At 37.4% G+C, this 12,894-nt stretch overlaps 1 protein-coding gene across 1 annotated transcript; it reads right to left on the reverse strand.

The window, feature by feature from the left end:
* Positions 1-253: 253 nt before the first annotated feature.
* stra6l (STRA6-like) lies at positions 254-12,655 on the reverse strand. The gene is made up of 18 exons (XM_077205160.1): positions 10,178-12,655; positions 9,297-9,357; positions 8,927-9,027; positions 8,690-8,820; positions 8,388-8,508; positions 8,194-8,239; positions 7,874-8,002; positions 6,855-6,922; positions 6,654-6,765; positions 6,403-6,559; positions 3,988-4,063; positions 3,801-3,882; positions 3,625-3,673; positions 3,242-3,359; positions 2,562-2,681; positions 2,199-2,362; positions 1,000-1,146; positions 254-923 (listed from the first exon to the last, which is right to left on the reverse strand). Coding segments are annotated over exons 1-18 (1,905 nt in total). The 5' UTR covers positions 10,180-12,655; the 3' UTR covers positions 254-702.
* Positions 12,656-12,894: the final 239 nt, after the last annotated feature.

Below are 12,894 nucleotides of genomic sequence, written 5' to 3' on the forward strand. Positions count from 1 at the left end.
GGTGATGACAGTCATGTGCTTAATACGTCTGACTATAAAGTCAAAACCTATTCAGTAAGGAATCAGTGGAGAAAAGGCTTAAGCTGCAGAAAATATTATTCAAATAAGTGAATTCTTATTATAGTAAAATAATAATCATGTATGACTTTCGAAAACTTACCAAAAAGTACTAAGGTAGTATTTCATTTAATTTATAGGATATTTATTCATTTTAAATTTTTTGTGACATACATTAAATTAATTCACCAAAACAAATATTTCATATTTTTATTACAAAATACTATTTGCCCAATACCACTGAACAAATTAAACATTAAAATTTGTTACAGAAGCTCATGCATTAACCCTGTACAACCGAATCCATAATTTTCTCAGTCCAGTTCGCTGATAATAATAAAATTGTAATACAATCACTCAACAAAATTGAGTTTGTTTAATAGCTTTGATGAGTTCTCATTCTAGAGAACATTTTATTGGTCAATAAAATTTGATATGCAGATGAGTCATCAATCATTTTGGTTCTTTGTATCAAAAAAGAGGACAGAAGTCTCTTTTGTCAGTAGTGCAACAGCATATACAGTGGATGACCTCAAAATTACAGACACAATCTTCAGTTTTGAAACATGCTGTCTGTCTTCACACAGATAGACACCCTGACACTGCTCTGCTTTCCAGGAACCAGTTTCAAGAGCTAAAGTTCTTTCAGATTTCTGACTGTGTTGGTTCTGTTTCGGTAGTTTTGTTGTTGACCAGTTCGTTTGCTTGTTGAGCCTGTGAGGTGATGGTTCGGGCCAAGAGGAGTGGGTCTTGGTTGTCGTTCTGTCTCAGTGTTTTTCTCTTTCTCATCAGGATGAGTGCAGGGTTCCTCAGCAGTGTGTAAAGCAGCAGCCAGCGCACACGTACTCTGCCCCCTCCTGAACATCCTGTTAAACAGCAGACAGGCAAAGTTATTTTATTGGATTTAAAGAAATGTGTGCTTTGGTTTTAGATTTCTGTTACCTGTGTTATTGCTAAAAGTTGCATAAGAGGGCACTGCAGGTCCCCGTTTCTCCACTATTCTCCCAAGCAGTAGATGGCAGAAAGACACCATAACTGGGTTGCTGTGGTAATGTTCAGCAAATATCATCCCTATCCATGTGCTATATCCTGCCGCAAAAAAAGTAAATTATAACCATTGTGCAGAAAAACTGGAATTAATCTTACATTTTAGAGCCTGTAAAGGGAAATATTCCATCCCCCAATTAGTATTAATTGAAAAAAAATAAAAAAAATAATGAAATAAATAACATCATAATTATCATGTTCCTATTATCGACTTTAAGGGTTAGTTTACTCATCCTCATGTCTTTCCAAACCCGTAAGACTTTCGTTCATCTTCGGAACACAAATTAAGATCTTTATGATGAAATCTGAGAGATTTCTGTCCCTCCATTGACAGCTACACAACTACCTCTTTGACACTTCAAAAAGTTCATAAAGTGATTGTAAAACTAATCCATATGATTTGAGCGTTTTAGTCCAAATTTTCTGTCCAAAGACTTGATGGCTTTATATGATGAACAGATTTAATTTAGGTTTTTATTCACATTTAAATGTTGATCAGCAGACATAAACTAAAGCTCAATTGAACCTGCTTGATATGCGAGAACAAACCTCATTGGTTCTTGCTGAAGCTCAAATGGGCTGCGTAACACGAGAATGAACCTCATATGTTCTTGCTGAAGCTCAAACGGGCTGCGTAACACAAGAATGAACCTCATTGGTTCTCGTACGTCAAGTAAACATGCTTGAGCTTACGTTTACCACAACTGATGTGTGAGTTGATGAATGTTTATATGTGAATAAAAGTCTAAATTAAACATGTTCATCATATAAAGCGATCAAGTCTCTTCAGAAATGTTTTGACTAAACCACTCAATTCACATGGATTTGTTTTACAATCTCTTTATAAACTTTTGGAAGTGTCAAAGTGGTAGTTGCGTACAGTTGTCAATGGAGGGTCAGAAATCTCTCAGATTTCATCAAAAAGATCTTCATTTGTGCTCCGAAGATGAACGAAAATCTTACGGGTTGGAACGACAGGAGGAGGAGTATTTAATGACAGAATTTAAATTTTTGAGTGAACTATTTAACTAAGACTGCAATGATATTTGGAAATTTACATTTTCACTGCACAGCCCTGCATATGCCATTATTACCTGGATCCATGGATTCATAGCCGCGCTGCATGATGGTCCGATCAATGCGCGACACCAGCCATGTACCCACAATGCAACTGCTTAAAAGGCGCAAAATACAGTTGCTCAACCCCATAATCACATTATAGAAGAAGAAAAAGTAGTTAAAGCAGTGGAACGCTTTTCTGTGGAAGAACAAAGGAGAGATGAGAGTTATTTCAGAAATATCTTTTAAAAAAGGCTTTTATGTTTCATATTTATAATTATATTTTTCTCTCAGGGCACCTTAGAAACCACATTGAATCATGACTGTTTAAGGTCATATATTTATAGCCTCTTCTATTTGTTTTTAATTTCATGAAAATTGCTTTTTAATGGTCCTACCTGTTGTTGATTGCAAGAGGCTTTTCTTTGTCTTCAGGTGAAAGTTTGTCCTGCAGGAAAAACACTTGGACCAGAATAATCTGCCCTACCACCAAGGCTATAACTATGAATATTGTGAGCCTGAAATTACATAAAAACACAATTTAATGCTACTTAAACAGCATCTTTAATAGATTATTATTAGATTATCATAAACATGTTAGGGTATTGGCTATAAAACACAATACTGTTCAAAAGTTTGCGGTCAGTAAGACTTTTCTTAATACTTTCTGTAAAGATGCACTAAATTGATCAAAACTGACAGTAAAGTAAATTTAAAAATGATACATTTCTAACTATTTCAAATAAATACTGTAGCTAATTTTCAGTTCCACAAACATAAGAAGCAATTTTCAACATGTATGATAAAGAGAAATGTTTCTTGAGCACCAAATTAGCATATTAGATTGAAGAATCTGAAGGATCATGACACTGAAGACTTAAGTTATGATGCTGAAAATACAACTTTGCCATCACAGGAATAATTTACATTTTTTTAAATAAAAAGTTATTTTACTAAAAAAAACTTACTGACCCCATACTTTTGAAAAGTAGTTTATAATATTTTCATGCAAGTTAAAAAAAATGGCCTAATGATTATGCTTATGAAAATAATGTGGACTTGAAATGTCAGAACTCACAGAATTACGCCAACACTAGAAAGCCAGCTGAGAAATTGGCCCTTCTGGATTGGTAGAACAACTCCATACACAAACATTAAGGCAAAAAGAAACTGCACAAAGTGAACAATCAGAAACCCTGCAGAAACAAAAATAATTTTAAGCAATGCCGGAAACTATGTCTTCAAATTATTCCATATATTTGATTCACACTGACTAAAAGCAGGAAGATAGCAAAGTATGCCAGGGGACAGATGCCCGTGAAGCTAATGACCTCTCTGAACAGAAGGTAAAATTTATAAGCTGATCTCACCACATTTTCAAAGGACAGGATATGAGGTCACAAGAAGATCAATACATGGACACTGAATAACACAGTCCAAATTTTAAAAAGTTTTACATACCCCAAAGAGTGAAGGCAATCTGCCAGCCTGAATATCTTGTAATAGCAGCCTGAGAGAGAAAAGCATTAGTATGATGAGCCACATACATGCCACTGAGTTTGTCTTTTTAATGATGTTGTTAACCTCAATCTTAGAGGAGACCCTATGACATGATCCCTTCACAAATCTTTACTTACCACGCTGACTGCAGGACTTGGTTTATGGAACTTCTCAGGAAGAAAAGTTTTTTGGCCCCTCCACAACCTCTTTAAATGTTTCCTGCAGTCATAAATGCAGCTAATTGTTTGGTTAAGTTTTTTTTTAAATTACTGAAATTGCTATAGTGTTGAATTTTATATATAAAACCTGCTTAAGCAATCATACCTGTAACATACTAGCACATGAAACGTGTAAGTAACAGATGTCAGAGTAGAAAAAATGGTTGTCGCCAGCCACGACTCTAATACAAAAATATTAAACATTAAATTACTTTTCAGCATAAATCTATCTATCTATCTATCTATCTATCTATCTATCTATCTATCTATCTATCTATCTATCTATCTATCTATCTATCTATCTATCTATCTATCTATCTATCTATGGTTTATTGTAAATTGTACCGACTTTCAGCTGTTTGCAATGAACAAATCAAACCAAAGTAATAAAAATAGCCCAACACAAAAACATTTTTCAAGTGGTTTCCCAAAATTCAACTTAAAATACAACTTTTAATGACTTCTGCAACTCCCTGAATAGAATCCCTCACAACAGCACAAATCTGCTAAGCAAATGTTGTCTCAAGTACACCTGATGCAACTAATCAAGGGCTTCCTTAGCTGCACCAGGTGTGCTTGAGCTAGAACACATGAAATATCTGAACTGGCTAGGTTTGTTGAGTGTCTGACTACAGAAATATGGGTCAAAAGTCAAAAGAATGGTCCAAAAAGTTAAGAGAAGATACCATCGCCCTTCACAAACAAGGGACAGGATGAAGATAAAAAGGCACTAAATGTTCCTAGAGACACCGTTGGAAGCATAGTTGGCAAGTTCAAAGTTAAAGGAACAATGGTTACACTACCTGGATCGGCAGAAATAGGAAGCTATCAACGGCTACAACCCAGATTTCTGAGAAGGCAGGTTCAGAAAAACCCTTGAGGGACTGCAAAAGACCTGCAGAAAGACTTGGTGGCAACAGACACTTAGCTTTTAGCTGCACAGTAAGGCACATACTAAATGCATGCGGCTTCCATGCCAGAACTCCAAGACATACACCACTACTGACCCAAAAGCACAATAAAAGTGCTCAAAATCATATAAATAAGCCACAGAAGTTTTGGGATCCTGTTCTGTGGAGCGATGAAACAAAATTTTCAGCCCTATGGATCAGCGGTATGTCTGGAGGAAGAAGAATGAAGCATATGCTGAAAAGACACCCTGTCTACAGTTAAGCATGGTGGTGGCTCGGTGATGCTCTGGGGCTGCTTTGCATCCTCTGGCACTGAAAACCTGCAGCGTGCGGAAGGCAAGATGGATTCATTGAAGCATCAGGAAAACTGAAGCTTGGGCGTCATTGGACCTTCCAACAGTAAAATGATACCTCAAATTCCACCAAGGCTGGGTTGCAGAAGAAGTCCTGGAAGATTCTGCAGTGCCCATCACAGTCACCTGACTTGAACCCCATAGAAAATCTCTGGAGGGATTTGAAGAAGGTGATTGCAGCACGCAAACCCAAGAATTTAACTGAAGTGGAGGCAATTGCTCATGAGGAATGGGATAAGATTCCTCAGAAACACTGCCAGAAGCTGATGTCTGGTTATACATCTTGTTTTCAGCAGGTCATAACAGCAAAATGGAGTTCTACTAAACACTAAAGATACTTGCCATGAAGGGTTTGAATAATTGTGAGATGGTAGAAGTCCTTAAAAGTGGCAGTTTTCAGTTGAATTTGGGGAAACTACTTTTGTTGTGTTGAGATATTTCAATCACTTTTGTTTGATTTGAATTGCAAACAGCTGAAAGTCTGTAAATGTTGCCAATAAACCTGTAATGGGGGGTTGAATAATTTAAGTACAATTGTATCCATCTGTGTATCTATCTATCTATCTATCTATCTATCTATCTATCTATCTATCTATCTATCTATCTATCTATCTATCTATCTATCTATCTATCTATCTATCTATCTATCTATCTATCTATCTATCTATCTATCTATCTATCTATCTGTCTGTCTGTCTATATCACTACTGTTCAAAAGTTTGTTGTCGGTAAGAGTTTTAAATGTTTTTAAAAGATGTCTCTTATGCTCACCAAGGTTGCATTTTTTAAATAAATAATACAGTAAATACAGTAAAATCAGTAATATTGTAGAACATTATTACAATTTAAAATTTTTTTTTTCTATTTTACTCCTGTAATGCCAAAGTTCAGAGGACATTATACACCAGTCTTTAGTGTCACATGATCCTTATAATATGCTGGTTTGGTACTCAAGAAACATTTCTTCTTCTTATCAATGTTGAAAACAGCTGTGCTGCTTAATATTTTTGTGGAAATTGTGATTTTTTTCTTCAATAAATAGAAAGTTCAAACGTACAGCATCTATTTGAAATATAAATCTTTTGTAACAAGTCTTTACTGTCATTTTTGATTAATTTAATGCATATTTTCTGAATAAAAGCATGAAAATCTTTTTTTTTTTTATCTTACTGACTCCAAATGTTTGAATAGTATTGTCATATGTACAGAGACTATAAATATAAACAAAAAGACAAGAGAAAAAGAAAAAAATCTTACTTCGTGCAACAATGCTGAACTCATTCATTCTGGGAATGAGGGATGTGAAAATGTTGTCTGTATTATTACAGGATGATGCTATCTCTGCAAGTGAGTCCTTCAAAGCATCTAGTCTGTCAAAGGTGTAGTCACTCAAGCTGTAGTCTGCTAGGGTCATCTGCATATAGGCAAACACATTTGCATTGTCTTACATCACTAATCTCAAAAACCAAAAAACAATATTGCATGTCCACAAGTGAATGCCAACTGACCATGTACAAACCAATCAAAGAGATAATGCATGTGCCAATCATTCTGTTAGGGAATTTAAAGTTAGGATCCCAGTCATATATTTTTCTTCTGAACCAACTCTTTTCTTCCGGCCTGAGGGACAACAGAAGAATGAGTATCGGCTGATTGGTTTGAATACAGAAGAGTGATAAATGCATGTTCATGTTTGGATGAGTGCTTACTGTTCAGAGGGGCGTTTCAGTAGAGTCTGTACATATCTGAACTGATGGAATTGTAGATCCTCCTCATTCTATATATCAGAGGAACATTTATTTATAAACTATTGTTAATTGATAAATATACTATTGTTTAATCTTAATTAATATCTGTTTATTATAGACTAGATACTAATGTTAATTTATACAACTTACAGTAACTCTTTCCCCACCAGCGTTAAAAAAAAAGAGTTGTCAGCCACCGCCAGCATTTTTGATCATTTTCACAAGTAGTTGTATGAATATCTGAACATGCAATATAACAACAACAAAAAAAGAACAGACCCTCGGCCTCGGCTTTAAAAAAATAAAAAAAATAAAAATTTGTTCTAGATATAGAAAAATACGTTTTTGTGATTGAGTTTTTTTATATATCTATATGCACATAATAACATGTGATATAGATATGTGATGAGTTTTGATCAGGAGATTCAATCAGTATTCCTTCAGAAGATGTGTAATAGACAACCCCCCCCCCCCCCCCCCACCACCACCACCATTTAACAGTGAAAACACAGAAATCCGGAAATACCCGTAAATGGTGGGGAAAGAGTTAAAATGTAAAAAATGTATGTGAATATGTAGAAATTAACACTCTTAAAAGTGGTTCCAAAAGGTGTCATAGAAGAACCATTTTTTGTTTCGTAAAGAATAATTCAGTGAAACAGATCTTACATAAAATAACCTTTTTTTTCTTAGTGTGAAGAACAATTAATGACCTAAAGAACCTTTTTCCACTATAAAGAACCTTTTTCCACTATAAAGAACCTTTTGTGCAAAGGAAAGGTTCCATGAATGTTAAAGAACCCTTAACATGAAACCATATGCCAATAAAGAACCTTTATTATTAATAAACGCTGTAAAAGTAGGCTACTGGTCATTGTAATTTAATTTGAACTACTTTATTATCTAATGACAACGAATTTAACCTTATTGTAAATTATTAACATAAAATGAATTCCAACAAGACTGTCTCATGATCTGACCTCATCAGCTTGTAGCTGCAGGTGGATTCTTACTGCCTTCACAATGATATACACAAACCGTCCCAGGAGGAAAAGCAGGCACAGGAAGAAAGGCCACAGAATGATCAATTTCTCGTGACGACCTAAAATCTGCAACCAGCAAAATATTTTTTAATTATCCATTATCACAACTACAGTGCTATATTAATTTTATTCATTTAAAGACACCATTGCATGATTTGTATACTGTGGGATACTAATCTTAACAATCAAACATAAACATAATAATAAAAAGTTAATAATTAATAAATGAAAGTTAATTATTAATAATATCCACCAACCCTTCCAGAGGGACAGCTTATCGTGTCATACAGTCTCACAATGAGCCTGAAAACCCACAGAATAGTCAACAGTCAGTTCAACAACACAATACAAAATCCAACAGCTACAAGTACAAACAGAGTAGTGAGCTAGGCCAAGATTTCAGACAAAATGTTTTATCTACAGTATGTGTGCGTGTTGTTTTTTTATGCACCACATGAGTGTGTATAGAAGACCTAAAGCCCCTCCTAGTTCTCGGTGTGGCGTTGACAGACAAGCAAAGAATGGCAGGTACGCCACGCCAACTTCTATTGCTCCTACCAGGTACAAAATAGCTGCAAGAAATGCACATATAGATCAACTGTAACTTTCCTTTGATTAACATTACGTAATTTTTTTACATTATAAATGTGTTTACTGTCACATTTGATCAATTTAATGCATCCATTTCTTTCAAACCTATGAACGGTAGTGTATAACAAATATAAAATATTTGCATTGTTACAATTAAACTACCTTTAGCCCAGTTCGGCACATTAAATGGTGTGTAGGACTCAGAGAAAAGCTGAATCACACTGGGAGCAATAGCACCAAATGCAAAACCATAAGACCATCGGTTACTTAGACTGCCAATGAAATCCAATGGACTGCAAAGGAAAATACACACACACACAAACAAAAAGTCTTTAGACAACTAAAAACACAGATGAATATTAAATGCAGAGCTTCAGATTTTGTTCCGAGATCACTCACACCACAATGCCAAATCGACCCCTGAGATACGGAAAGCGATCCTCAAAGGGCTGAGCCTTCGCTCTGCGCTGTACAAATGAAAGCAGAAACACAATGCAGACCTGAAACGCAAAGAAAATGAACCCCATTACAAATACACTCTGAGAGAAGTCTAATGATGCAACGATTCTAATAAAGAAGGGAACTTGCAGTGGCTCCAAACAGTATTTAGGCAGCAGTTCACACAAACTGATTAAGTAACTGCAAAAATTATATTCATGTAATCATGACAATTTTTATCTAATAGTGTAGCATCAGTGTAGCAAAAGTGTTGTGATGTCATATCCTGAGGGAAGAGAGATCTGTCTGGACAAATGCAGGCATCACTCACAGCAGGAACAAGAGAGCAATGCAGGAACAAATCCAAGGAAATTCCATTCTGACATTCCTCCCTAAGAGAAAGAATGGAGAGAGAGTGAAAAATGAGAAAGACTGAGCAAGGGTTTAAAGCACAGCATGAACGTATGAATGAATAAAATGGAAGCTGAATGAAAACAGCTTCAATGATTCAGTTCTGTAAACATAAACTGACCCACTTACTTTAATAAAAGTAGGCATTATTTTTAGGGTAATGATTAATATTGTTTAATTGTTATTATATAAGATGTTGTGTCCTAAAAAAAGTATCTATCTGTACATCGAAAGATAAGATTTATCACACACCAGTGACCTAAAAACACTTCCCCTTATCAACAGAAAAATTATTTTTGCTGCATCATTTTGCAAGATTTGACCTAATTCTAGGACCTTTGTTTGAAATACACTTTGCCTTTGTTAAAAATACACTATTTTTCTATTTTATTTTCAAATAATTTTAATGTTTTATTCAATTTTACATCAATTTGAACCATTTCTACAGCTTGTCTCACAAAACAAAACATGCTTTTAATATGTCTGTTAATGTGTTAATTACTTATTTTTAAAGAGATAGTTACTAATATGTGATCGGTTTAGATTAAATATTGGTTTAGGTAAAGAACATTTAATAAAAATTAAAAAATCTTGTTTAAATACAAATTTAAAACTTTTAGTGAAGTTTAAACTTTTAGCATGAACAGTGGCCAACTCATATTATCAACAAAAAAAAAAACTATAATAATAAAAACTCATATTACCTAAACATTATAAGGCAGAATGTCTTTGCGAGTACTAAGTGTCGACTGTTATTTTCCTGTCATTCTGAAAAGTGTTTCAAAAGCAGAAGTAACTCACATGATTTCTGCGGTGACTCCCGTTGTGCTGGTGAAGTACAGGAGCGATCTATTGCTCTGTTGCTTATAGAAAAAGACAAGTTAGAGTAGCTCTCCGTCATAACAGACACTATAGTTCCAATAAAATATGACATGAAGTACAGCTTTCACTTCATGAATGAGGATATAGATATCTAGTCACATGACTGGACAAACTTCGACCTAGGCCACACATGTACTAGTGTAACTCTCAAAGAGAGAAATGTGCCAGTGCGTTTTATTGACTGTACTGTTACTGTGTAATAGGAGTTCAAACATAGATAAGACTTGCTGTTGAACTAGAGCAGATGATTTATAGCTCACTCCTTCTCTGTTTGTGTGTTATTAGCATTGCCCAGTGGCGGTATTAACTTTATAGCATGGCATCTTATGCACAGAACCCATTGGCACATGCCGCTTGTGCTAAGTGATACATCCGGTGACATATTTTCATTCATCGTTCCCTTTCGAACGGTCAGTTGTATTGCGTAGCTATATGCTATGGGTAACCTATCCAATCACGCCGTGCTATGGTAAGCGCAACGACATGTTCTGATACCCAAGTTGGGATGCTTGCATAAGGGTCTGAAGTAAGGGCCTTTTGACAACTTCCAATGTGGGAAGAGCAGAGAGCGTGATTACTTGTGCTTTGAAAGGGGTTGAAAGCACTTCAGGCACATAGCGGTGTCTTAGTTTAAGGATGACTTTAGAGTCGCCAGGGCCAAACACTTGAAGGTCCCCCACTTGCGTAACTGATGCTAGGGCTAGCAGTAGTGTAGTTTTGAGCGAGACTGGTTTTAATTCGGCTGTTTGTAACAGCTCGAATAGGGGTCCCTTTAGGGCCCAAAGGACCGTTGATAGGTCCCAGGGGGGCAGCGTAGGGGGTCATGGAGGGTTAAGCCTTCAGCCTATCGACTGGCCAGCCACCGGTGCATGGAAGGCTGCGATGGTTGCCACATAGACCTTTAGCATGGATGGAGCACAGCCTGAATCCAGCAGCTTTTGGAGAAATGAAAGTGTCAGTGATACTACACACGAGACTGGGTCCTGGTTCCTGGCTGAGCACTAGCCAGAGAACACAGACCACTTAAGAGCATAGAGGCGTCTTGTAGACGGAGTTCTAGCCTCACTGATTGTGCTTAGGACACTCGCTGGGAGGTCCACTAGCTCCAGTCGAGGGGCCACACATGGAGGGCCCATAGTTTGGGACAGGGGTGCCAAATTGTCCTGTTTGACCTTTCCTCAGGAGTATTGGCCATGGGGCTGCTGTGAGCAGTTGAATCAACTCGGGGAACCAAGGTTGGGTCCGCCAGAGAGGGGCCACTTGTAGGACTGAATGTCTGTCCTCCCTGGTCCTTTTTATGACCTGAGGGAGGAGCGAGACTGGAGGAAAAGCATAAAGGGGAAGACTGGGCCATTCGTGGGCCAGCGCATCCCTTGTTTTCAAGAAAAATATTGGGCAATAAGATTTGTCTTTGGATGCGAAGAGGTCGACCTCTGCTCTCCAGAAAACGTTTCAGATCATTTGAACCGTTTGGGGATGGAGGGTCCATTCCCCTGTGGACACGTTGCCCCCGGAACAGCATATCTGCTCCCCGGTTCAGTTTGCCCGGCACATGGGTTGCTCTCAGCGAGAGCAGGTTGCTTTCTGCCCAAAAGAGGAGACTTCTGGCCAGTTTGTACAGTCGTCTCGACCTGAGCCCGCCCTGGCGGTTTATGTAGGACACTACTGTCATGTTGTCCATACGGACCAGGACATGGTGACCCGTCAGACTTGGTAGGAAGGTTTTGAGCGCCAGCAAAACCGCCAGCATTTCTAGGCAGTTGATATGCAGACGTCCCTCTGTGCTCGTCCAAGAGCCAGAGACCGGTTCGCCATCGCACAGAGCGTCCCATCCTGCGTTGGAGGCATCTGTGGTGACCACCATTCATCTCGAGACTATCCCCAAGCTCACCAAGCTCATCCATGGCAAAATCGAGCGTCTTTTATATGCAGATGCCCCGCCCATTCTGGCGGGCTCTGCGCTCAGGCTGGTGGGCTTCGCACCGATTAGTTTGCGCAGTTGCGTCGCTCTGCCATAGGTTCGTGCAGTTACCACTGACCAACCAATTGCGTGCAGGTAAGTCTCAGCACTATGCGGGCTGTGCAGTAGCACTGCGTTATTATATAAAATGCTTCAGTATTCGAAGGAATTTTCCCCATAGCGTATAGCTGCAATACGACTGACGGCTCGAAAGAGAACTAATGTTACCTAATGGGAACTTCTTGTAATGTGTTACCAATCTTTAAAATATTTTAAAAGTAAAGTAAATTGGTGTATACAGAGAGTGTTATCTAATTTATGTCATGTAAATTATCTGAGAAATCATGCACAGAAATGATCATATAAATCAGAATTAAATTAGTTAATATTGTCACATCGTTCATAACACAAATAAATAAACAAACAAACTATAATCTACAATGCATCAGTATTAAGAACTTCTTGGCATTTACGATGGTATTGAAACTACTGTAGATGCAGATGAAAGGCATATAACAGGTGAGAATCATGTTATGGCAGGATATGCTGCTGATCACGGAAATCCACACACGGGGGCGCTGTTGATGAGATGAGTGGAGTTAAAGGGATAGTTCACCCAAAAATGAAAATTCTGTCAGTATTTACTCACCCTCATGTTGTTCCAACCCCGTAAGAC

Source organism: Siphateles boraxobius, unplaced genomic scaffold (assembly GCF_051911475.1).
Source record: "Siphateles boraxobius isolate OS27281-9 unplaced genomic scaffold, OSU_SipBor_1 53, whole genome shotgun sequence".
NCBI lineage: Eukaryota > Metazoa > Chordata > Actinopteri > Cypriniformes > Leuciscidae > Siphateles > Siphateles boraxobius.

Bases quoted from the DNA above. Each gene is read 5' to 3' on its own strand.
- stra6l (XM_077205160.1), bottom strand. The intron at 8,003-8,193 runs GTTGGTGGATAT...TGCTGGTTGCAG, and splicing joins TAAGCTGTCCCTCTGGAAGG to ATTTTAGGTCGTCACGAGAA. The intron at 924-999 runs GTAACAGAAATC...GCTGTTTAACAG, and splicing joins AACTTTTAGCAATAACACAG to GATGTTCAGGAGGGGGCAGA.